Genomic DNA, 27,449 nt, shown 5'->3' with positions numbered 1-27,449 from the left:
GCTACTCAGTTATCAAAAAGAATGAAATTTTGCCATTTGTGGCAACCTGGATGGACTTGGAGGGCATTATTCTCAAAGCAATGTCAGACAGAGAAAGACAAATGCTGTATGATATCACTTACATGTGAAATCCAAAAAATACAACAAACTTGTTAGTATAACTGAAAAGAAGAAGACTCACAGATATAGAGAACAAATTAGTGGTTACTAACGTGGAGTGGGGGCAATATAGGAGTGAGGGTGGGAGGTACAAGTGACTGGGTGTAAGATAGGCTACAAAGATATATGGTAAAATACAGGAAATATAGCCAATATTTTGCATTAACTATAAATAGAGTATAACCTTTAAAAATTGTGTAAAAAATAAAATAATAAAAAATTTAAATGAGTACCCCCAAAATGGACTTTCTGCAAAGTGTAGGGAAAATTAAAGAAAAGTTGTTGTTCTCAAGAAGTTTATAATCTTACCTGAGGACACATAAATAGCCATTGGATATGGTGGCACAATGGTTATCATACAGGCACACACTGATAGAGATAGTGACAGGGACGAATGTAGTGGTAGTGATGATGACTGACATATGTTGAGAACTCACTACTTCAAGTGTACTTCAGGTGTTTTGGTTAGATCATCGATTTAGTCCTCAGAATAATATAGATTAGATACTGCTATCATCTTCATTACAAAATTGATAAGTATGACATAAGGAAAAGGAACTCAGTTACCTAATGTCACATATCTATCAAGTGGTAGTGCTGATAGGGTAGCTGTTAGGTTCTTGGCAGCCATTCAGAACTCAGAATAACACTTAAGAAAGCTTCCTGGAGAAGGGGGCAAAAGCTACACATTGAAATGCCAATAAACGATAACTTAATACAGAAAGGATAGGTGAGCATGAGTCAGAAGGAAAGCAATGTGCAGCTAGAGCAGTTGCAAACAGTGGAGGATGGGTGATTTTACAGCTGCACATAATTCCGGCATCTACAACCACTGTGGGGTCTGAAGAAAGGTGAAAAATTTACAGGGTCAAATCTGGAGGGTCAATGCTGTTGTTCAGTCACTAAGTCATGTCTGACTCTGTAATCACATGGACTGCAGCATGCCAGGCTTCTCTGTCCACCATATCCTTGAGTTTGCACAAATTTATGTCAGCAATGCTATCTAAACATCTCATCCACTGTTGCCCACTTCTCCTCCTGCCTTCAGTCTTTCCCAGCATCAGGGTCTTTTTCAGTGGGTCAGCTCTCTACATCACGTTGCCAAAGTATTAGAGCTTCAGCTGCAGCATCAGTCCTTCCAATGAATATTCAGGGCTGATTTCCTTTAGGATTGACTAGTTTGATCTCCTGCTGCCCAAGGGACTCTCAAGAGTCTTCTGCGGTATCATAGTTCGAAAGAATCAGTTCTTCAGTGCTTAGCCTTCTTTAGGGTCCAACTCTCACATCTGTACTTGACTACTGGAAAAACCATAGTTTTGACTATATGTACCTTTTTTTGCAAAGTGATGTCTCTGCTTTTTAATACACTGTCTAGGTTGGTCATAGCTTTCCTTTCAAGGAATAAGCATATTTAATTTCATGTTTACACTCACCATCCACAGTGATTTTAGAGCCCAGGAAAATAAAATCTGTCTGCTTCCACTTTTTCCCATTCTATTTGCCATGAAGCAATTGGTCTGGATGCCATGATCTTACTTTTTGTTTTAATGTTAGGTTTTAAGCCAGCTTTTTCCACTCTCCTCTTTCACCCTCATGAGGCTCTTTAGTTCCTCTTCACTTTCTGCCATTAGAGTAGTATCACAGGCATATCTGTGGTTGTTAATATTTTGCCCAGCAACCTTGATTTCAGCTTGTGCTTCATCCAGTCCCACATTTAGCACGATGTACTCTGCATGTCAGTTAAATAAGCAGAGAGACAATATACAGCCTTCACATACTCCTTTTCCAACTTTGAACCAGTTTGTTTCAAACTAACCGTTGCTTCTTGATTTGAATACACGTTTCTCAAGGGACAGATTAGGTGGACTGGTAATCCCACCTCTTGAAGAATTTTCCACACTTTATTGTGATCCTCACAGTCAAAGGCTTTTGCATAGTCAATGAAGCAGAAGTAGATTATTTTCTGCAATGCCCTTGCTTTCTCTGTGATCCAACAAACGCTGGCAATTTGACCTCTTTGAAACCCTACTTATACATCTGTAAGTTCTTGGTCCATGTAATGCTGAAGCCTAGCTTGAAGGATTTTGAGCATTTGCTAGCATCTGAAATGAGCGCAATTGTATGGTAGTTTGAACCTTCTTTGACATTGCCCTTCTTTGGGGTTCGAATCAAAACTGACCTTTTCCAGTCCTGTGGCCACTGTTCTTTTCCAAATTTGCTGATGTAGTGAGATGCTGATTTAACAGCATCACCTTTTAGGATTTTAAATAGCTCAGCTGGAATCTGTCACCTCCACTAATTTGTAGTAATGCTTCCTAAGGCCCATTTGACTTCACACTACAGGATGTCTGGCTTTAGGTGAGTGAGCACACCACTGTATTATCCAGGTCATTGAAACCTTTCTTGTGTAGTTCTCCTGTGTATTCTTGTCACCTCTTCTTAATCTCTTCTGCTTCTGATTAGGTCCTTATCGCTTCCGTCCTTTATCATGCCCATTCTTTGCATGAAATGTTGCCTTGATATCTCCCATTTTATTGAAGAGATCTCTAGTCTTTCCCATTCTACTGTTTTCCTCTATTTCTCTGCATTGTCCATGTCAAAAAACCTTCTTATCTCTCCTTGCTATTCTCTGGAACTCTGCATTCAGTTGGGTATATACTTACCTTTCTCCCTTGCAGAGGGAAAACTACTAGGCCATTGAGCTATGACCTAAATCAAATCCCTGATGATTATACAGTGGAGGTGACAAATAGATTCAAGAGATTAGATTCTGTTAGACAGAGTGCCTGAAGAGCTATGGATGGAGGTGTGTAACATTGAACAGGAGGCGGTGACCAAAACCATCCCAAAGAAATCTGTAGGTTCACTGAACAATAATTTCCCCAGGAAGATACTATATTGAGGTTGCCTGACAAGTCTTTGCTCTTTGTTGTTTCCTCATGCAAACCACATCCTCCAGAGCTTCCTGCAGTCACAGGCAGGAGTAGAGGAAGACATCCTGCAGGCAGACCAGGTCCTCGCTGATGCAGACAAAGCCATGGCAGGTACAGGGAGGACTGAGCTCTCAGAGGGGAAGGTGGCTCCCATGCTGCCCTTTGGCAGGTTTGGGAGGAAACACTTTCTGACACTAGAGCTTCCTCTTCTTATGTGGATCTTCTCTGCTACACATGGAAATAAACAAGGGAGTTTGGGTTGTATGTACATCCAATCAGTGTGTCTACATCACGTACCAAAGCATGTTGTCTGATGTGATAACAGGAACAGTCAGACTCCTTCCCACCACTTTAATGTCATTTTAGTCTTTGAGCTCAGGAAGGTATAGCTCAGAATAACTGTTTTTAAGAACTAGTACTAAAAGGATGGGCTTCCCTGGTAAAGAACTCGTCTACCAATGCAGGAGACAAGGGTTCGATCCCTGGGTCAGGAAGATTCCCTTGAGAACAAAATGGAAACCCATTTTCAGTATTCTATCTTTTTTTTTTTTTTCTCTAATATTCTTGCCTGGGAAATCCCACGGACAGAGGAGGCTAGTGGTCTACAGTCAAAGTGGTTGCAAAGAGTTGGAAACCATTCCTCAATTAAAACAACAACAACTGAAAGGAGTTGGTTGGAAAGTACATGCACACCCGTCTGAACCTGCTGCTATTCTCTGGAAGGGACTGGACACCCCACGTGCTCTGGGTTCCTCGAACTTCTCTGCAAGAAAACTATCCAGCAATGAAGTCATCACCTTTGACCCATGAACAATGATACAGTAATTGGAAAGACTCCAGTTGTCATCATAATTGCAGCTGTTCAAGGAGCTTCTGTTGAAATAAAACTATACTTTTGATAGGAGGATATATTTCTCACTAATATGACACCCACAAGCTGACAGACCGTGGCATCTACCAGATGACTCTGCTTTCTTAAGGGATGTGAGTTAACACTCAGTTGCCACTTCTGTAACCAAACTCTCTGGAATAGGTCCTGCAGCTTGTCTAGTCCCCAGAGACCCTCTGGTGTCACCAGAAGAATGCCCTGAATACCGGAAGTCTGGATGGTCTGGTAAAGGGGGCAATGAGGAGTTCTGCTTTCCCATCAAATCTCCCTGACACACGTGACAAATAACGCAAACAAGAAAGAGGCACACATGTTTCCACCATGAAGTGATCATGGTTCAGAGAAACAAAGGGGTCAAGAGTAAGGGACTGGACAATTACAGTAGAGTGAAAGGAACCTGCATTGCTCTGATGTTCAGTTCTAAGTGGTCATCTATTGGAATAAAGTTATACTCATCTCAAGACAAACCTCCTGGTGAAAAGCTACTTCTATAACTTCATAACTAATAAATATATGCTAATTGCTAATGGAATTAAAGATCTATACAAGTATTTGTTGAGCAATTCTGTAGGAAGGCAGCATCACAGTCATTCTTTCACACAACATTTGGTACAGGAAGAAGTGAGCTACTCTGGACATCTCTACATTCCTTACTGCTTCTCCTCAGACTTGTTTACAGCATGCTCACAAGGGTCTCTTGCCTGCTGACTGGGTATTACACAGTCCTCACAGAATATATTTATTAAGAAAATTCTTTAGTGTTACAGATGGATTGTCAGAACTCAGTAGAAATGCAAATAGAAAATCCAACTCTTTGAGACCCTATGGACTGTAGCCTGCCACACTCCTCTGTCCATGGGATTCTCCAGGCAAGAGTACTGGACACAACTTTCTGACTGAATAACAACAACAACAGTGTTTTTATTCTGCTCCCAAGAAAACAAGGTCTGCAAAAACATATATATGCCCTTAGGACTTGTAGGCTAGTATTTTCACCAAAATATTCCTCCCTGCTCCCATCACATGGTAGCAATAGTACCTCTTCATGAGGATCAAAGTCAATTGTCATGATAAACTACTCCTGTGCCTGCTGCTTTACTGGCAAAAGATGCCCGGAGAAAACAGGCAGCATTTAAGCTTTAGGTTTAAGGTACTGTTAGTGTGCCCCCTCAATGAAACACTCCTTCTCTAGAACCACAGGCCTAGATTTTCAAGGTCAAGGAGCACAAATTTCCCTAAAGAAGTCCCTGTGAGTGATACTGTGTGCCATTGGCCTCCAAATCCATGTATTATGCCTATTGGGTGCACAGCATTCTATAATGACTTTGGGCTTACATTATTGACCACATCCTGAACAATGATGTCCCATCCTCTCAAGAGTTATGATCAATTGGCATCTCAATTGCCTCCTGAGAGTGTTCTACAATTCTACTGGGCAGGCTAGTTCTGAACTGTGTGATTGTGGTAGAACCAGTTGAATTCATGTCACATGATCTTAAGCTCATTCTGTATTGTGTGAGTGGCCAAACACATCCCCAAGAACTGAAAAAAGGCTCATCTTCAAAAGGATGTTGAAATCCTGCTATAATTAGAGCCAGCATACAAGAAGCTAACTACAAAGCTATAGCTTTAAAAAGAGATTTACATATTCTCATCCAAATTTGTCTGCATTAGCTTCCCTTTGTTTGCTTATCATTATAAGGTACATTTAAAGGGTACAAAATAGGGAGTGGAATTCAGCTGGACATATTGAACAGCTGGGAATACTTTGAAAAAGAAAATATTTGTGCTTAACTAGCTTTTGTCTGTGTCGGGTAATGGCTGCAGTTCCTATTCCCCTCATTCGAAGTAAGAACCAAGACAAAACAGAGTAGTAGTTTAATTGATAGATGTCCACACCACTTCTCATGCAAGAATTAGATAGACTAGTTTAAGATAATTAGAGATATAGTTTAAGATTTTAACTATAGTAATACCATTGTGACATGACTATTGGCTCCAATATTCTTAAAGAGTAGTGGAGATGAGTGAGAAAGTAACAATTCCTGGTGAAGTACATGTGGATCCTAAAAATTTAGAACAATGGACAACACAGAATGAGACTGCTAAGTCGCTTCAGTCGTGTCCGACTCTGTGCGACCCCATAGACAGCAGCCCACCAGGCTCCCCCGTCCCTGGGATTCTCCAGGCAAGAACACTGGAGTGGGTTGCCATTTCCTTCTCCAATGCATGAAACTAAAAAGTGAAAGTGAAGTCGCTCAGTCCTATCCGACTCTTAATGACCCCATGGACTGCAGCCTACCAGGCTCCTCGGTCCATGGGATTTTCCAGGCAAGAGTACTGGAGTGGGGTGCCATGGCCTTCTCCGCAGAATGAGACTAACGGTGTATGAATGCACAGATACTTGGGGCTTTCGGTTTGTATTAGATCCTGCTTTCTGTTTCTGTATAGCTCTAGTAGACTCCGTCCCCTGAACCCCTACCTAACTGTATTAAAGTCTGCGGACTTTGATCATGAGAACTCTCTGACACTTCAAAAATGGTAAAAGGAACCTTAAGCCAGAAATAACTTTTTCCTTTAAAAATGAGATCTAAAGAGAGTTTAGCTTGAACACTATCAGCTATCCCTTTACCTCGTGTTGCAGATATACTGAGGCTGAATTTCCTCAGGTGATACACCTCCACTCCAGCTTGCAAGCAGAGTGACATACTTATTATAGCCAAATAAGCAATCAAGGTCTATCACCTTACAATTTTATAGTCCTGAATGCCTATTCTTTTCTCTTATTTATTTCAGTGCTCAGCAATATCCAAGGTGCTTTTAATTTTGCACATTTTTACAAATATTTTGTCTCAGTGGCTACTCTCTCCAATTCTACAGCTCCCCAAACCTAGGAATTTTATCCCCAAAGGCTATTATTCCTTTGAATCCACATTTTCCACACCTGATGAACTACACTCATATTTCAGAACTGAAAGTGTGTCAGGTTTGAACTGTTTACAATGCAGGTCAATCCACAGCCCATGGTCTTTCATGAAACTCTGAGGATGTGAAAATGAGACTCTTCCTCTCAAAAGTTTCACTAGACACAAAGTTCAGTGCACTAGATGACAAACAAGCACAATTTCTAAAGCAAGATGCAAGACCACTTATTCTGGAGTTCAGTTCAGTTCAGTCGCTTAGTCGTGTCCAACTCTTTGTGACTCCATGAACCACAGCACGCCAGGCCTCCCTGTCCATCACCAACTCCCGGAGTCTACCCAAATCCATGTCCATTGAGTTGGTGATGCCATTCAACCATCTCATCTTCTGTCGTCCCCTTCTTCTCCTGCTCTCAATCTTTCCCAGCATCAGGGTCTTTTCCAGTGAGTCAGCTCTTTGCATCAGGTGGCCAAAGTCTTCCATTTAGGAACACATTTTAATCATTCTTAAGTTCAGTTCAGTGGCTCAGCTTTGCGACCCCATGAATCTCAGCACGCCAGGCCTCCCTGTCCATCACCAACTACCGAAGTTCACTCAGATTCATGTCCATTAAGTTGGTGATGCCATTCTTACTTACTTAAGTAATTATTCTTACTTTTCCAAAATAGTATACTTTTGTCAATTATACCTATGGGATATAATTTAAAAAGGATTTTTCCTGAAGCAGTGACAAACCATGGAAACTGAAAATAAGACTCCAAATATATTTGTAAGTAGTAATATATATCATGTTTATAATATGTGTAATATATATTATGTTTCAGAGCCAAACATATCTAAGTGGCCTTATGGTCTTCATTTTGAAACATATATCTTTATACTCACATTGACAAAAACAAAGTTAATGAACACAGTCCCTTGGACTGAAAGGAGATCCAGCCAGTCCATTCTGAAGGAGATCAGCCCTGGGATTTCTTTGCGGGGAATGATGCTGCTGAAACTCCAGTACTTTGGCCACCTCATGCAAAGAGTTGACTCATTGGAAAAGACTCTGATGCTGGGAGGGATTGGGGGCAGGAGGAGAAGGGGACGACAGAGGATGAGATGGCTGGATGGCATCACTGACTCGATGGACGTGAGTCTGAGTGAACTCCAGGAGTTGGTGATGGATGGGGAGGCCTGGCGTGCTGCAATTCATGGGGTCGCCATGAGTTGGACATGACTGAGTGACTGAACTGAACTGAACTGAATGAAAACAGAAGAGAATAGGTCAAGAGATCCAGAACAAGACCAAGAGTGAGGGAGGAAATGAGAAAAATTTCTGGGATCCAGATAACTGAGAAAAGAAAAGTTAATTAATTTGGCTTTAGGTTATGTGCTCAATCTCCCCCTAAATCCATCTCAGTGGCTCAGGGATTGTAGAGCCACGGTAGTTTTCCCAGTTTGGGTTCAAGTCTTGAATCTACCAAGGGAAGTCTCAGAATTCTAGATATATCTGGCCCTGATATTGTAGTATACACCTTTAGAGTTATATAACACGCTTTGCAGCTCCAAATATGGTCTCATTCTAATTTTACAAAATAAGCATACGGCAATCTGAACTATGGAATGAGGTTCGTGACATTGTACAAGAGACAGGGATCAAGACCATCCCCATGGAAAAGAAATGCAAAAAGCCAAAATGGCTGTTTGGGGAGGCCTTACAAATAGCTGTGAAAAGAAAAGAAATGAAAAGCAAAGGAGAAAAGGAAAGATATAAGCATCTGAATGCAGACTTCCAAAGAATAGCAAGAAGAGATAAGAAAGCCTTCCTCAGCGATCAATGCAAAGAAATAGAGGAAAACAACAGAAGGGGAAAGACTAGAGATGTCTTCAAGAAAATTAGAGATACCAAGGGAACATTTCATGCAAAGAGGGGCTCAATAAAGGACAGAAATGGTATGGACCTAACAGAAGCAGAAGATATTAAGAAGAGATGGCAAGAATACACAGAAGAACTGTACAAAAAAGATTTCACGACCCAGATAATCATGATGGTGTGATCATTGACCTAGAGCCAGATATCCTGGAATGTGAAGTCAAGTGGGCCTTAGAAAGCATAACTAAGAACAAAGCTGTGGAGGTGATGGAATTCCAGTTGAGCTCTTTCAAATCCTGAAAGATGATGCTGTGAAAGTGCTGCACTCAATATGCCAGCAAATTTGGAAAACTCAGCAGTGGCCACAGGACTGGAAAAGGTCAGTTTTCATTCCAATCCCAAAGAAAGGCAATGCCAAAGAATGTTCAAACTACCGCACAATTGCACTCATCTCACACGCTAGTAAAGTAATGCTCAAAATTCTCCAAGCCAGGCTTCAGCAATATGTGAACCATGAACTTCCTGATGTTCAAGCGGGTTTTAGAAAAGGCAGAGGAACCAGAGATCAAATTGCCAACATCCGCTGGATCATGGAAAAAGCAAGAGAGTTCCAGAAAAACATCTATTTCTGCTTTACTGACTATGCCAAAGCCTTTGACTGTGTGGATCACAATAAACTGTGGAAAATTCTGAAAGAGATGGGAATACCAGACCACCTGATCTGCCTCTTGAGAAATTTGAATGCAGGTCAGGAAGTAACAGTTAGAACTAGACATGGAACAACAGACTGGTTCCAAATAAAAAAAGGAATACGTCAAGGCTGTATATTGTCACCTGCTTATTTATCTTATATGCAGAGTACATCATCAGAAACGCTGGACTGGAAGAAGCACAAGCTGGAATCAAGATTGCCGGGATAAATATCAATAACCTCAGATATGCAGATAACACCACCGTTATGGCAGAAAGTGAAGAGGAACGAAAAAGCCTCTTGATGAAAGTGAAAGTGGAGAGTGAAAAAGTTGGCTTAAAGCTCAACATTCAGAAAATGAAGATCATGGCATCTGGTCCCATCACTTCATGAGAAATAGATGGGGAAACAGTGTCAGACTTTATTTTTGGGGGTTCCAAAATCACTACAGATGGTGACTGCAGCCATGAAATTAAAAGACACTTACTCCTTGGAAGGAAAGTTATGACCAAACTAGATAGCATATTGAAAAGCAGAGACATTACTTTGCTAATAAAGGTTTGTCTAGTCAAGGCTATGGTTTTTCCAGTGTTCATGTATGGATGTGAGAGTTGGACTGTGAAGAAGGCTGAGCGCCAAAGAATTGATGCTTTTGAACTGTGGTGTTGGAGAAGACTCTTGAGAGTCCCTTGGACTGCAAGGAGATCCAACCAGTCCATTCTGAAGGAGATCAGCCCTGGGATTTCTTTGGAAGGAATGGTGCTAAAGCTGAAACTCCAGTACTTTGGCCACCTCATGCGAAGAGTTGACTCATTGGAAAAGACTCTGATGCTGGGAGGGATTGGGGGCAGGAGGAGAAGGGGACGACAGAGGATGAGATGGCTGGATGGCATCACTGACTCGATGGACATGAGTCTGGGTGAACTCTGGGAGTTGGTGATGGACAGGGAGGCATGGCATCCTGCAATTCATGGGATTGCAAAGATTCGGACACAACTGAGTGACTGAACTGAACTGAACTGAATCTGGCTAAGGATTTTTATATTTTTCTAGCTGCTTTTTAACTTAAAGAAGTCTGCATAGGGAATATGTGCCAAAGCACTTCCTCTTGGGAACATTTGGCCATAGAACTTTGAGATTATATTCTGCCTGTCCTTCCTTTCCCTCACTTCCATCTGAAATACAAATGGGATAGTGAAACCCTGCTTCATAGGGTAGAAACCTGACACAGAAACTGCAGACTAAGGGAAATTCTTGAGCTCGTCTTACAGAATGAGCAGATAAGGGAAGAGCTTGTTTGAAAACGCCTTCCTCTTGTAACACAGCAAAACTGTTTGAGGCCAGGTGAAACCAATATAGCTGATCAGAGTCAGAATAGACCTGCCTGTCCCATAGGGGACCTAGTGTCATCACAGCCCCTGCAGCCTTACTGGGTTGCCTCACAAATCAACTCTCTGCTGCAAATCTCCTGCTCTCAGTGTTTTGGCTTGCAGCTCCTTGGACAAAAGAACCTGGTTCCCTAACAGCAGCAGTCAGCCTTTTAACTTACAGGTTAGTACAATGCCTTAAAGGATACAGAAAAGAACGGAAGGAATCTGAATCAACCCCTAACCTCCAAATCTGGATCCACACTAGTAAAAGGAAAGAGGAAAATTCTAACAAAATAATAGTGAAGCTCAAGAGGGAGGGGAAATACATATAATTATGGCTGATTTGTGTTATTGTGTGGCAGAAACCAGCACAACAATGTAAAGCAATTGTTCTCCAATTAAAAAAATAGTGAATATGTCTGGGCTATAAAATTGAGGGTTTTATACACACATATTTATTTTGCTAATGAAAAAAAAGATCGAGTTAAAACACTTTTTAAAAAGGAAAGAGAAAGGAAAAAATGAAACATTTTTCAAGTGAAGAAACATTAATAAACTCCCTCTCTGACAAACCACCCCTGAGAGACAGACTGTTGAACTCATCCTACCATTACTTGTACCTCCTTCAAACCAACTGTGGAGGAGGGACAAAGTTGCGCTGACCCAGCCAGGCCTGGAGGAACACCTGTCTCCCTGTCTTTCCTGGAATTCATCCAGATTCCTGCCTCCATTAAAAAAAGAAACAAACAATTATCCCTTTCTGTTTTGATTTCATTTCCCATAATCCCCACCCATTTTAATAACCAGCTGGCTTTTCAGCTTCCTCCTCCGCACCGCCCCCCCCCAACCCCGCCAGCTTCTGAGCATAAGAGTGGTTTCCAGAGGAGCCAGAAACAGGAAGAGCCCTAGGAGCCAGCCAGAGCAACTGACTTGACCCCCAGCTGCAGCTCCAGGTAAGTCTGCTCCTAAACTTGACCTTCCAAGCACACTTCGGTTAAATAACAATAAATCTCCCAGCGCAGACCCCACACTGGGGGAGGAGAGGAGCAGATGGAGGCGCGGGGCCAGCGGCTGGCGCCGGCCAGGCGCATTGTTCAGGCAGCTCCGAGTCTCCTTTTGGATCCCAGGCTGCTTTCAGGCTTGTCGCCCGGATGCGCCGCTGCTCCCGGAGCATCTAAGCAGGGCTGCAGCAAAAAGCAGGAGAGCAGGTATGTCTTCTGAGGAAAGGAAGCTGAAGTCATTTTTGAGATCGAAGACGCAAACTCACCCTCACTCCCCAGCCCGCCCTTCGCAGAGGCGATGGGTGCGGTCTCTTCTCCTAGCCCCCTCTTGCCCTCCTCAGGCACATCCTGACTGCACCCCGCTGGGCAGTGGTCAAACAAAAAAGATGGTCCTACACACAGAGCCAATTTAAATCCTAAAAGATGGACTCGGGATTATTTTTGTCTTAACATTTGATACTCTGAATACATACAGAACTGTTTTCTTTGGAATAATTCAATCTCACTCTTACTAAAAAAAAAACTCTTAATAATAACTGTAAGATCTAATTATGTTTGTTGATCATGCATGATTTTTTAATGAGTGGCACATACATTAACAGCCTCAGAATAACCTCTGGTACTTGCTGAAAATCTCCAGTGTGGGGTATTCTTGACTATCAGATAATTCTGAACAGTCACCTTTGGAAACTTGTTGGTCATCTTCTGCCTTCTATTAGCACTGTTCTTTTCTATTTGTTTAGTTTATTTTTTATGGCTTTCTGTTGTTTTATATGTATTTATTTATGAGGCCATGCCATGCAGCACGTGGGGATCTTAGTTCCTGGACCAGGGAACCCCTGTCTCTTGCATTGGGAACAGGGAGTCTTACACTGGACTGCTGGGAAAGTCCCTCCAAGTGCTTAGTTTTGAAGTTAAAAGCTTCTTGGTTTTGGTCGCTCAGTATACTTTGAGTTAAAATACAAAATCTTTGTAGACTCATTGACTTACACAAAGCTTTATCAATATTTGGTCTAAGAAATAAACTCCACAATTTCTCTTGCTTATAGCTATTCACCTTAAAAATAGAAGTTATTCCCACTGTGGGGAGGGAGGGACACTGCAAACAAATAACACTGGGGTGTGCTGGCAGCGCCTCAACCACACTGGGCCTGCCCCTGCTCATGGTGCATGCTTCCTCCCTGCCCACACTGCTCAGGCTCTAGGCTGCTCCACCAGGAACCGCCAGGAACCGTCTGAGGCCGGCCTTGGGCTGCATGCACCTCCCAGGTCTAAGCCACTCAGGTTCAGGCACTTGGGTGGTTCTTAGAGGCGCAGACTCAGTGGGGCCTGGGTTTTGTGCCCTTCCCATGTCCGAGCAGCTCAGGTGATGAGGTGTTTGGCGAGCGTGGTCACTGGGACTTATCTCCTCCCCCATCCCTGCCACTCGGTTTTCTGGGTTTACAACCGGCACACCTTCTCAGGCGGATGTTGACTGTCCAGAACCCCAAGAAGTCTTAGTTAGCAAAGAAGCCTGCTTGCAGTTTGGTAGATAATGTCTCTCTGGGGCTGCAACTGCCCCATTCTGGCTCTGGCTGCCTGTCACCGGAGGGGGATGGTCTGCAACTGGCTAGTTCTGTTCAGTCCTTTGTTCTGTGCGCAGGCCTGGGGTGTCTTAGGTTAGGGGTTTTCACGTGGTAGCTATCCCACAGTCTGGTTTGCTAGCCCAAGTTAGTTCGCTCAGATTGCCCTTGGGGCATCAGGGCCAGGTCCTTACTCTAAGCAATGCAGCCTGCGCCTCCCTGACCAGCCCCTGCTTGCTAGTGCTGGGTGCAGGCGTCTGCGCTGCTTCTCCACTGGGGGAGTTACCATTGGGCTCGTAATCTGTGGGTTTTAATTATTTATTTATTTTTCCTCCCTGTTATGTTGCCCTCTGTGCTTCCAAGGCTTGCCACAGACTTGGCAGTGAGAGTGTTTCCTTGTGTTTGGAAACTTCTCTCTTTTTAAGACTCCCTTCCCGGGACAGAGCTCCATCCCTACCTCTTTTGTCTCTTTTTTTGTGTTTTATATTTTTCCTACCTCCTTTCGAAGACAATGGGCTGCTTTTCTGGGTGCCTGATGTCCTCTGCCGGCATTCAGAAGTGGTTTTGTGGAATTTGCTCAACGTTTAAATGTTCTTTTGATGAATTTGTGGGGGAGAAAGTGGTCTCCCCGTCCTATTGCTCTGCCATCTTAGGACCACCCCCCAATCTACTATAGGAAAAAAAAAAAAAGATACATGTTAGAGAGGAATTCTGCTGAAAAAATTCATGACTTTTTTTTTTAAAGGTTTTAGATACCTTGATTATGTACAACTTACTGGAAGCGCTAATAGACTATTACATTTTCTAACATGTTCATCGTTAAAACAGTACATTAATGCAGGAAATTTTCTTAAAATTTTCTAAGAGCCTATATGTTATCACGTGTACAGCAATGAATCAGGTAGGAATTATTCTTCTTCCTACAACATTGATAGAAAATGGAGGCTTCCAGAGTTAAGTTCCTTTTACAAGGTCTCAACAGCAAACTTGTCACGTGAACCCTCTGATTGAACCCTGGCAGCCCAACTCAGAACTTGTACTTGGACTTGGCCAGGCAGCTCTGAGCTCCTCCAACCTGACTCTCCCCCATCACCATCCTCCCTCTCAGCTGTCCCCACTGGATCTCCCCAGCCTGCTCATCTTCCTCTTGGGATGTGTCCTCCCACTTGCTTGCAACCAGGGAGGGAAGTGTCACTGTTCAGGCCAGAGCCAATCCTCCATTTTCATTCAGAAATTATCTTCCCCTTCTTCAGAGGACTCAACTGTAAAGCAATACTTACATAGGATTTACTATGAACCAGCATAATGTTAAGAATAGTGTAAGTATTATGAGGTATTTAATTCTCCTAATGACCCTAACAACAGACTGTTTTTTACTTTTAGTGTCACCAGTTTATAGCAGAGAAACATGAGGCACAGATAAATTAATCTTCCCAGTTGTCACATGGTTAATAAAGTATGGGAACATGTACATACTGCTTAACATAGTCTGAGAAAAAAACAATGGGACTGTCAAAGCCCTCAGAGTGCCGTTTGTCTCTTGAGATCATGAAACACCTGATCATTGTGACAAAATCATTTTAAGTAGAGCCTGGCCCAAATGTGAGACTCTGACACACCTAGGCAGACCTTTAAACACCCTGGTTGCTTGCATCTCTTCCCTATCAGCTTAAATAATAAGAAAGTCTTATAATTTCAGCTAATAAATTAATTCATACAAGCACAACTTTGAGTAGCCACATTAAAGGTCTATCCTTTTGTGTTTGAGAGAGAGCTATGTTCTTTATCTCAATTTTTTTCCCACACTCGCTCTTCCAGCTTGTTCCAGATCCCACTGATTCCCTGCATCCATCTGTCTTCATCAAATCATTGATTACATTCGTTTTCCTTACTTGGCACGGTCTTCCCTGGCTACTGACTACATAAACTCAACCCCCAGTGCTCTATAGGCCATTCCTTTATCCTTTCCTTCTGATCTCTTCCCATCCCCTAATATACATATATATGTTTTGTTTGGGGTGGTGGTGGGGGGCGGTTTCCCTGGTAACTCAGTGGTAAAGAATCTGCCTGCCAAGCAGGAAATGTGGGTTTGATCCCTGGGTCAGGAAGTTTCCCTTGGAGAACAAAATGGCAACCCACTCCAGTATTCTTGCCTGGGAATCCTGTACATGGAAAAGCCTGGCAGGTTACTGTACATGGCGTTGGACAAGACTTAGCGACAAAACAACAACAACAGCAATTTTGGTTTTACTTTATTATCTGTCTCCTCTAGAATAGAGCTCCATGATGCTGAGATTTCTCTCCATTTTGTTCACTATTTGCTTCTGAGCCCCTAGAACTGTGTCCAGCACATGAGAGTTTCTCAATAAATATTTGTGCAATTACTGAGTGATCAAATCATTTGGAATTCCAGAAATGGTGTCTGGTCACTCCTCATCCCCTTCATATCCCATCTGCCTCTAATACCCCCTAAATGCTTTTGTTCTCAAGGCTTCATCATCAGTGCTTTGTGTTCTCATTGTATTCACTGCATGCCTCCCATGGACAGGTTGCTTTCGGGTTCATTAAGGATCCATGAGGAAATGTACATAATTCACGTGTGCAGGCCTTAGCACACTAAGCTGAATACTTACCTTTTAGAAACATACAAAGAATAGAGAATTGATGTACAGGTTCCACAAGCAGAAGCCTTGTGTGCACCATGAGAGATGACTTGCGGATCTTGTGTTTTACTGAACTGTTCCTCTGGGTTACAGTTTCGAGTGTCATCTGGGTCCAACATAATGGACCCCATCTGTCTGGTGGAAAACCAGAACAATCAGCTGCTGGTAAACCCCAGAGCACTGAAGATTCTCGAGCAGATATCTCAGCCTGTGGTGGTGGTGGCCATCGCAGGGCTCTATCGGACGGGGAAGTCCTACCTGATGAACCGCCTGGCAGGACAGAACCATGGTGAGTGTTGTTCAAGACCCTTTACTTGGAAGCAGTGATAACACAGTCTGCTGATCCTCCTCCTCTAGGGTCATGTTACTGAAGAGCCTAACTCCCTACTGAAGAAAACGACTAATTCTCACCTCCGAATTTATAACTTCAAACCCATCCCTCCACAATGTTAACTCTTTTATCCAGTAATCGAGAATCCCCAACCTCATCCAAAAATCTACCTCATTTGTCCTGATCCTATCCATTGCCAACTGCTCAGGAGCTCATCTTCAGCAATCATTCCATTCCCTTCTCCTTCACCACGTTTGCCCTAAACCATAGGGTCATTTCAGGTAGCATGTTGTTTTTTAAAAAGGATAGAAGGAAGTACAGGCAGATGAATCTCTGTAAAACTCATATCTCAATGGGGCTACCACCGACCTTTTTTACTTCATTTAATTTGCTTATTTCCAATTTGGTAAATTATACTTTCGTTTTCTCTTTTTCCAACTATCAGCTATAACACATACAGAATGGTGCATAAAATATACATATACAAATATTGTAAAATTGGTAAACATAATGTAATCATCTGTCTAATCACTATTCAGATCAAGAAATAATACTTCAACACCCAAAATCCCAAGTTATGCCCTCTCACACCTTCATTAGACTTCACCAGTGTTCTGATTTTCATGGGGTATTCTTTCACTCTTCCTTTTAAAAAATTGCTTCATATTAGGTTTCTCCATTTGTAAAACATGAAGTGAAAGTTGCTCAGTCGTGTCCACCTCTTTGTGACCCTGTGGACTATACAGTCTTTCCCTTCTCCAGGAGACTTTCCTAACCCAGTGATCAAACCCATGTCTCCCACATTGCAGGCGGATTCTTTACCAGCTGAGCCACACCCAGGTTGTAAAATATACCTTGAACTTAATACAAGGGGAACTAAAGTGTGCCAATCATTGGGGTCTTGCTTCTTTTGCTCAACAAGAAGTTTATAAGGTTCATCTAGTTTGTCATACTTGACTGTAATTTATTTTTGTTCACTACTTTATAGTATGCTATTGACAAAGGGTAGAAGAATTCACTCATTGTTGATGAACACTGTTATTATCTGTAGTTTACCTTTTATGGATGCTGCTGTCGTGAATATTCTTGTTTCTATCCTGGTGCACATGTACACTAGCTACCCCTGTGTGATATACTCAGAAATGTAGCTGCTGGATCATAGAGTCCATATATTTTCAGGCATTCAAGACAATATCAAACAGTTTTTGAAGTTTTATGTGCAATTTATGTGCTTATTAGAAGTAACTGGAATTCTCCACATCATTAAAAAAATCTGGTAAAAGACTTATTTTAACTTTGGCTGATTTGTTGTCTATACAGTTGCATGTTATTTGCCTCACTACAAATAAACATCTGTACCTTTGAACATATTAATTTACTCTTTACATTTGCAATTTCATGGAATCTTTCTTTTTCTACCGAATTGCTTGCTTGGTTCTTATTGATTTTAGGGGCAATCTGCCGATGTCTTGGATATTGCTGTCTAAGAAAACTACACACCATTTCTTTCCTAATGCCTTCTTATGTGGCTCAGTGTCTCAGCATGATTAGAGAGTACAACCTCAGCCAACTAAAATCTAAGAATCTTAGCTATTTCTCAATGTCTCTCTCAGACTCTGTCTCTTATCTCTCTTACTCTATTTTCTCCTTTTCTTCTTCTTTTTGCTTTTCAATCTCCCATTGGCCTCAAATAAAAATATTTTATATTTGCTTTTCTTTTAGAGAAACTCCTGACAACTAGTCAGGGGAGGACTGGTTTCTCTGTCAGGCTGTATTACTTAATATGTCATTTTTGAGTGATTAGAGATTTGAAAACTGTGAGAAAAGTCATCAGTCAAAGTGTTTAAACAATTAAGGTGTTTAAACAACATTCTTTTTTTTTCTATTTGAGATAACATCAGGTAATAAGGAGGCGAATGGCATCACTGATACAATGGACATGAACTTGGGCAAACTCCAGGAGTTCATGAGGGACAGGGAAGCCTGGCTTGCTGCCATCCATGATGTTGTGATGAGTCAGACTTGACTGAGCAACTGAACAACAAATTCTGTTACTAAGGAAATCCCTCACTTAGTTATGTTTTAAAGAACTTGAATTGTGACTCTACCACTCCAGTTGAATGACAAGGAGACAAAAACCAAAAATGAAACAAAATTGGTGCCCAGTCAAGGTCCACGAGCAGAAGCAAGTCACTGCACTCTGCCCTTGTGGTGACTTCTTTGTCTGTCCTTGACCTCACATAACTGACAGCGATGACTCGCAGTTATACCTCATCTTTTCTCCATGAAGGAAATGGGAGCTTATATTTCTCTGTATTAATCGGCAAACAGTGAAAAGCCATCACGATGTTGAAGAGTGCAGATCACCTCAGGTGTTATATCCTCTCTGAACAGAACACACAGGATATGATCATTGAACGGCCTGAGCCGTGCTGAACCATGCTCCACTAGGGATATCATCATATCCATTTCTAGTCTCATTGAAGAGACCATGGGCATCTGGTGGGCACTTAAAATCTTGCACTACAGATAAGATTCACTGCCTGCAGCTTTTAGGCATATACCTCACATAATCTCCCTCTGGGCCTCCCTGGTGTCTCAGCGGTAAACAATCTGCCTGCAATGCAGCAACCATGCGAGACTCAAGTTAGATCCCTGGGTGAGGAAGACGAACGGAGGAAGAAATGCAGCCCCCTCCAATATTCCTGCCTGGGAAATCCATGGACAGAGGGAGCCTGGTGGGCTACAGACTGAGCACACACACAATCTCCCTCAGTTGTTTTAATACTCTAGAAAGAAGGGCAAACAATTCTCATGGGTCTTTTCTGATTCAGTGCTGTAATATCAGCAACCTTGAGTCAATGAACGAAGAATTCATCATTTCTTGAAGAGGAGAATAGAAATGAGGAAAATACAGGGCGGAAGGGAAGGAAAAACAAATCTATCAAGAGTTGATATATCAGTTCAGGACCTGGAAGGACATATGGAAGTCACTTAAGGGGTAAATCAAGATGTTTAATGAAGAAACAATCACAAAGGAACAAGCAGAGCAAAAGGAATCAATGAAGGATGCAGAAGCAGTCAGAGGGTGGCAGGAACAATGGCCATGTAGCCTTTGTATCTTCTGTAGTGTGAAGAAGCAAGCAATGAATGGATTCCAGAATGTGACAAACACCAGAGCTACTGGATGGAGCTAAACAAAAGGAGATGTGGTCAAGGTAGAGGAACAGAGATGCTGGGACAACGTGGCTCACGAGGGTGGAAGCCAGCGGAACAGGAGGCTTACTCCTGATCTACTGGTACTGGTGGGACTCCATCAGAAATGGAGGATATGGAAGCTCTTTAATATCAGATAACTAGAAAGGTTAACAGAGTTTACACTGACCTCTTAATGTGATACAGTATGAGCCATTAATGTTAGAAGGTGAATAAGGGACAAATATTTCTTGGGAAGGTCCTGAGTATGTGTAGCACTTGTCCTTGCTGAAATGGAAACACCTGTCCCCAACCCAGGCACTCACATTCCAACCATTTTACCCAAAGCAACCCCTGGCTAGCCTGAACTCTCTGGTCTTACTGTGCGTTGCTTCCTCCTCTTTCTGTGCAGGTTTCTGTCTGGGCTCCACAGTGCAGTCTGAAACCAAGGGAATCTGGATGTGGTGTGTGCCCCACCCCTCCAAGGAGAACCACACCCTGGTCCTTCTGGACACTGAGGGTCTGGGTGATATGGAAAAGGTAAGGCAGGGAATCTTCTTTATTCCTTACTCTACTTACATTTCAATTTCCCACCTCAGTTCAATTTTTATGACATGTCCCAATCAAATTATGCAAAGCAAACTATGAATGATGAGGCTAAAAAAACCTTTGCTTGAATTTATTGTATAATAAATTCAATAGTTTGGTTATTATAGATAGATCTTCTTATTTTCAGCACTGAGACGAAAAATGTGATGTGCTGTTGCTTAGTTGCTCAGTTGTGACTGATTCCTTGCAACTGCATAGACTGTAGCCCACCAGGCTCCTCTGTCCATGGGGATTCTCCAGGCAAGAATACTGGAGTGGGTTGCCATGACCTCCTCCAGGGGAGACGAAAGATACAAGTTAATAAATATTTATTGGGCATCTGAATCCCAGGGCTTTGTGTTGAATGCAACAGGTATCAGAGTGATGGAGCTAAAGGCCCAGAGCTCAGTTGGGGAGGTAAGAAATGTGCAGTGTTATCAGCACACAGAACCATGTTTACAGAAAGTGATAACCTATACCAGTTGTTAGTTTGGGAAGTCTGGTGAAAGCTAGACTGGTGGAAGTCTGGCTATAGTCAGAAGATGATAACCAGTCTTTCACCAGTTATAGTGGTTATATATATATATAACCAGTTATAACTGGTGAAAGACTATAGTTATAGTCCAGTAGAAGCTATAACCCATGGGAACAATGGGCTCTGCTAGTTGAGAGCTGTGGAGTTGATGGGGTTGTAAGTAGAAAACATGAAATAGTTTTAATAAAAAATATATTTAATAAAATAACATTTTTAAACATAAATAAAATTTAAAACTCTATTTAACAAAAATCTATTATATATATGTTTTTTAAATCTCCAGAAAAGCTCCTTCTGTACCTGGAACATTTTAGTCCAAGGCTCTGAGCATTGTCAGTGAACTCTTAACTAAAAAGCTTTGTAAATGGGAAAATTTTAGATATTTTGACTTTATAGTGTTAGTTACAATCAGTTTTTTTCTCCTTATTTGTATTAATCTGCATCTAAATTAAATGTAGGAACACTGAATCTTGGGTTTTATCACTGCAGAAAAGAGCTGGGACATGAATTCTGAATTATAAATTAAAATTTAATTTATTCTTAATCACATCAGTGTCAACCCAAGATGGTCTATGATTCATAATAGGTTGTAGTTTGCATAATCTGCCGCCTTTATCTAACCTCATTTGCCATAAGCCAGTGCACAACAAACTGCACACTGATAGTAGCAGAACCACTTGCTGGTCTCACTATCTGTAACGTATCTGGGTGAAAAAAGTGAAAGTGTTAGTCACTCAGTCGTGTCCAACTCTTTGTAACCCCATAGACTGTATCCAGCCAGGCTCCCCTGTCCACGGAATTCTCCAGGCAGGAATACTGGAGTGGGTAGCCGTTCCCTTTTCCAAGGGATCTTCTGGACCCAGGGATCAAACCCAGGTCTCCTGTATTGAAGGCAGATTCTTTACTCTCTGAGCCACCAGGGAAGCCCAAGAATTCTGGAGTGGGCAGTATACATATAAATCAGTTCCAAAGTCACTCATGACTTGTTCTGAATATCATTTTCCACCTTGTTATCTACTACTACATGGGTAACACCACTTCAGCCAAATAAAATAACCTGGTAATACCTCTATATAACCACAGTTTCTGGCAATCATGATCAGCTTCTGTGGGTCCTTCCACTTGCATGGTTCCTGAAGTGACTGATGTGAAAGACCTCAGTCGTGTCCAACTCTTTGTGACCCCATAGACTACAGAGTCCATGGAATTCTCCAGGCCAGCATACTGGACTGGGTAGCATTTCCCTTCTCCAGGGGATCTTCGAAACCCAGGGATCAAACCCAGGTCTCCCGCATTCTAGGAAGATTCTTGCCACATTGCAGGCAAATTCTTCACCAACTGAGCTATCAGGGAAGTTTCTGTCAATTCTTTAATGTCCAGTTCTTTTCAACTTCATGTCATCACATCACTGTAAGACACAATCACTCTTTGCTCTGAATGCACAGAGTATTTTTTTTTTTCTGTCTTTGTGGTATTACTCCTTTATCTATTACAGTAACACATTTGGTTCTACACTGAGTTGTTTATCATCTTGGATAAATAGGTATGTTCCCATATATATCTGACCCTCCAGAAAGCCGTCTCTCTAGGGTAGGGATTATTATGTGGAACTTTATATTCAAGTAAGCAAATGAGTGTCTCCTATTATCTAGATGAACAGTTAGTAGTTGAATTTAATTGATTAGTATTTCTATTCCTAATATCCATCATGATCTAGAAAATGTTGCAAAGGAATCGTTGTCCACTTTCTACTGGAAAACTTCTATGTTCCAAGTGCTATAGTAAACATTCAAACATATATAAGATGTCATTCATTTCTGCTAATAGCTAATCACACAAAAGAGCTTAGATGGGTCAATATAAACACCAGAATGATTTGCATTTAGTCCATGGGGTCACAAAGAGTCGGACACGACTGAGCCACTGAACTGAACTGAGATGAAAATTTATGTTGCTTGCCTTCCTATCGAGTTACAGTCTGCTGTTACAGCAAATGAACAATTGAATGAGAGCATGAGTAGTGTCCTCACCCTGTAATGTACTTTCTAGGGTGACTCCAAAAATGACTCATGGATCTTTGCCCTGGCCGTGCTCCTGAGCAGTACCTGTATCTACAACAGCATGGGCACCATCAACCACCAGGCCCTGGAACAGCTGCAGTATCCTTCCAGAGCTGAACTAGCACATTTCATTGAGTTTATGGGAATAGCAGCTGACACCGTCTCTCCTTTTCCATGACTCCATTCTGTTGATTGATGAGATGGTAAAATGGGGCAAATTTTAAAAGGGAATATTTGTAAAACTTGCTTTGGGGTAGGATCTGGAAATTTTGTTGGAGAGTGCTTCTTTTTCCTTACCTAAGATCCCAGCTATGTGACTGAATTAACAGAGCTGATCAGAATCAAATCATCTCCCATCTCTGATGATGTAGAGGACTCAGTCGAGTTTGTGAGATTCTTTCCAGACTTTGTCTGGACTGTGCGGGATTTCATGTTGGAGCTGAAGTTTAATGGAAACCCCATCACTGAAGATGAGTACCTGGAGAATGCCTTGAAGTTGATTCCAGGTATCAGAGCAGGGGCAAGGTGGTAGAAAGCTCAGTAGGAAGTGGGATCAAGAGCCCTGATATTCAGCACTTGATGTCACTCTTAATTCGGGGTTGGAATGAGGCTATGCTAATGGTGCCTGGTGAATGACTGGTGGGTGGATTCAGTCATTGTTGTTACTGGAAGAACTTCAGAGACCAGAGCATAAGCTCACTGAGGAAATTTAGAATCTAGTATTAAACAAACGATTTTAGAAAAATTAATATGAAGAAAAAGTCTCACATATTGTATTACATATTAAGTGCTCTTCTTTCCTCTTTGAGAAAAATAACCCATCAAATTGAAATTGGTAGATGTAGAATCATAAGGTAAATAAAAGGATTAATTTGTGAAATATTGATACATTTCACAGTGTTTTTTATTGCCCTATATAGATATATTCTTAATAGACAAACTATTTATACTCTAATTCATTCAAAAGAAAAAACATTGCTACATCCTTCCATTGAGACTATCAGACTTCAAAGGCTTTCTCATAACATCATACTCTTCATTCTAGAAACTTACACCATATGTACATGCATGCTCGTGTGCTCAGTTGCTCAGTCATGTTTGACTCTTTTTGAATGTATGGACCGTAGCCCACCAGGCTCCTGTGTCCTTGAGATTTTCCAGGCAAAAATAGTGGAGTGGGTTGCCATTTCCTCCTCTGGGGATCTCCCCTACCCAGGGATTAAACTCACATCTCCCATGTCTCCTGCACTGGCTGATGAATTCTTTATGATTGAGCCACATATAACCTCTCTTACATGGTATATGTCATATTCATCCAGTAAATTGTTTACTCAGATTATATTTAGCAGAGAGAATAATAGGTGGTACCTAAAAGCAATATTGACTTTGTTTAATCATATACTTAAATCTTTCAATAAATATTTATTGAACTGATGATATATGCCCCAAAATCCCTCTGTATGATACTGTCACACCCAATAGAAAGTGTTGCAGAGGACTGATGGAGTGTCCTCATTTCCTTTAGGCCAATCTAACCATGAGATTGGTATGCTAAAGTAATCTCAAAACATATTTATAGAATGTGCATTTTTATTCAATTTTATAAAGCATTTCTTTCCTGTATGTCATTTGTTCCCAATGTGATTTCTTTCCCAGATATATTGTGAATATCCTTATTTCCACCATTACTTTTCATGTCTGAAATGGATATTGTAACATCAAACTAGTGTTTTTGACAGTTATTTGGATTGGCTTAACTTTCAAGAAACACCTTATAAATAATTGATCCAGTGCATACTATGCAATGGCTGAGGAAAACAAACATTTCTTCAGTTGGTATAAACAGTTCTTTTTCCTCCCCAGAAGTATTTCCTTCAATCTTGGCTCAGTATAAAAATAGAGTTTCTATGGTAGATAACTTTAACTTATTTAACTTTATTTTGGGGGGCTCAAAAATCACTGTAGATGGTGATTGCAGCCATGAAATTAAAAGACGCTTATTCCTTGGAAGGAAAGTTATGACCAACCTAGATAGCATATTCAAAAGCAGAGACATTACTTTGCCAACAAAGGTCCATCTAGTCAAGGCTATGGTTTTTCCAGTGGTCATGTATGGATGTATGAATTGGATTATAAAGAAAGCTCAGTGCCGAAGAATTGATGCTTTTGAACTGTGGTGTTGGAGAAGACTCTTGAGAGTCCCCTGGACTGCTAGGAGATCCAACCAGTCCATTCTAAAGGAGATGGGTCCTGGGTGTTCTTTGGAAGGAATGATGCTAAAGCTGAAACTCCAGTACTTTGGCCACCTCATGCGAAGAGTTGACTCATTGGAAAAGACTCTGATGCTGGGAGGGATTGGGGACAGGAGGAGAAGGGGACTACAGAGGATGAGATGGCTGGATGGCATCACCGACTTGATGGACATGAGTTTGAGCGAACTCTGGGAGTTGGTGTTGGACAAGGAGGCCTGACTTGTTGCAATTCATGGGGTCACAAAGAGTCCAACACAACTGAGCGACTGAACTGAACTGAACTAATGGTAGATTAGTGTAAGGTTGATTTTCAAATAGAAATGATTTATAGGCATAGGCATTAGAATGATTGTAAAAATTCCTGGAAATCAAAGTCCTCAGCACCCTTATCAAGAGTCTGTCTCTTCTTTGATTGTTCATTTCCACTTTTGCAGATGAAAATCACCAAATTCAAAATTCCAATTTACCCAGAGAGTGTATTAAGAAGTTCTTTCCCAGACGGAAGTGTTTCGTCTTTGACCGCCCTGCAAGTAACAGAAAACAATTACTCCATCTTGAGGAAATACCAGACAACGAACTGGATGTGAATTTCAAGAAGCAGTCAAAAGTTTTCTGCTCGTATATCTATACCCATGCAAAGACCAAGACTTTAAAAGAGGGAATCACTATCACTGGGAAAAGTGAGCCTCCTTTGCTACAGCATGTCTCTCTGTGATTCACTGTGGTTGACGAATGTCTGGTGGAGTTGAAGTTGTAAATGTACTCTGGGATTGTCGATAATGGTGCTTTCTTCTTTTTTTCTTCATTAACTGTGTTCTCTATACAATTTGGAAAATCAGATATTCATCCCCACATAGAAATGCATGCTTCTTCACTAAATTGCCCTGTATGAGGCTTTTTTGAAGCATACCAAATCTCATGAAACTATTGGGTTGGCCAGAATGTTCTTTCAGGTTTTTCAGTAAGATATTATGGAAAAAGCCAAACAAACATTTTGGCCAACCCAATATTACACTAAAGATATGTTAAGGATACACATATTCATGGTGATGAACCACTGAGTGGGTAAGTGTTTCTAATGAGGATATACAAGGTATTCTGTGAATTCACATGAATCAATAATAAGTAGTAGGTCATGAATCCATGTAAGCTCATTGAGAGTCTGAGAAACAAGTCTAAATATAATCTTACGTAGTTCTGGCTTCATGCCCATGTCAATGGGGCAGTCACATAGTGCCCTGTGCTGAGATGGGGCTGCTTGCTTTAAAGTTTGTATCATGGTCTGGAAATTCTTGATGACATTTTTGCATGTGGCACTACATTTTCATTTGGAAATAGTGCTCACAAAATATGCAGTTTGCTCACATATATATAAGTTCTTTGTATTGTATTACAATGGGAAAAGTGTTACAGGAGAACCTTGAACATACTGTTTGAGATAATTCAGTTAATAATGAATTGTGATGAACTGAGAACTATAAAATAGTGTGAATGGGAGACACAGTGATGTTACTATAAGAAAGTTGTAGAAGGTGGAGGATACAATGATGAGGATAAGGATGAAGATGAGGAAAAGAAAGAGAAGAAAGAAAACCTCAAAGTCAATAAAACTTTAGTAATTTTAAGAGTATTGATCTAAAGTTCATAAAACAAGGGAGAATGTTCTGTTTATTTTCAAAATATGTGTCATTCAGGGTTGGGGACTCTGGTGGAGGCCTACGTAAATGCCATCAACAGTGGATCAGTTCCTTGTCTGGAGAACGCGGTGACAACTCTGGCCCAGCTAGAGAACTCAGCAGCCGTGCAGAAGGCAGCAGACCACTACAGTGAACAGATGACCAAGAGACTGAGCCTCCCCACAGACACGCTTCAGGAGCTGCTGGAGGTGCACGCAGCCTGTGAGAAGGAAGCCATTGCAGTCTTCATGAAGCACTCCTTCAAGGATGGAAAGAAGGATTTCCAGAAGAAACTTCTGGTAATGTAGCCTAGAATATAGCCTTCCTGATACCTTTTCTTCTAGAAATGTACTTAGGCTCCTTCTTTTTACCTGTGGTTCACATGCTTCTCACTTGTAAAAGGAGTTTGGATTCATGTGAAAGACAGGATTCTACAGGCTGCATTCCATCCCTTTTTCTAAAAACTGGCCTCTTTATTTTCTACTGTAAGCAAATTACCCTGTACTTAGCTGTTTAAAACAACACACATTTATTAGCTCAAAATTCTTCAGGTTAGATCCCAGCTCAAGGTGTACAGGTGATGTGCTCTGTGTACAACAAGATGGAGGGGGGAAAAGGCTCAAAGGGCTTAGTAATACTCCCAAGAATAAACAGCAAACAGTTTCTCATAGCATAAGAAGAATATGATTTGAGCCAAATGAGGACTAGAGCCTTGAAGATACACATACAAGAAGCATTTGAATTGTGCTCCACTGGACTCCAAA

The 27,449-nt window shown here is 41.4% G+C and overlaps 1 protein-coding gene across 6 annotated transcripts in view; it reads left to right on the top strand.

Annotated features, from left to right (window-relative positions):
• Positions 1-11,717: 11,717 nt before the first annotated feature.
• LOC147375757 (guanylate-binding protein 6-like) overlaps positions 11,718-27,449 on the top strand; it is a 30,590-nt gene continuing 14,858 nt past the window's right edge. For 2 of the 6 annotated variants that reach the window (XM_086391026.1, XM_086391027.1), the window contains exons 1-7: positions 11,718-11,775; positions 16,142-16,337; positions 19,987-20,114; positions 22,747-22,856; positions 23,067-23,263; positions 25,444-25,689; positions 26,704-26,984. In XM_086391026.1, the coding sequence (XP_086247152.1) occupies positions 16,169-16,337; positions 19,987-20,114; positions 22,747-22,856; positions 23,067-23,263; positions 25,444-25,689; positions 26,704-26,984 (1,131 nt within the window). In that variant the 5' untranslated portion in view covers positions 11,718-11,775; positions 16,142-16,168. The remainder of the gene's footprint in view (positions 11,776-16,141; positions 16,338-19,986; positions 20,115-22,746; positions 22,857-23,066; positions 23,264-25,443; positions 25,690-26,703; positions 26,985-27,449) is intronic. The other 4 variants (XM_086391028.1, XM_086391030.1, XM_086391029.1 and 1 more) reach the window with 3 other exon arrangements.

Source organism: Bos grunniens, chromosome 3 (genome assembly GCF_055505025.1).
Source record: "Bos grunniens cultivar Pamir isolate PY7600 chromosome 3, Bosgru_T2T1.0, whole genome shotgun sequence".
NCBI lineage: Eukaryota > Metazoa > Chordata > Mammalia > Artiodactyla > Bovidae > Bos > Bos grunniens.
Note: the sequence above shows the minus strand (reverse complement) of the source record. Positions and strands in the feature narration are given on the sequence as shown.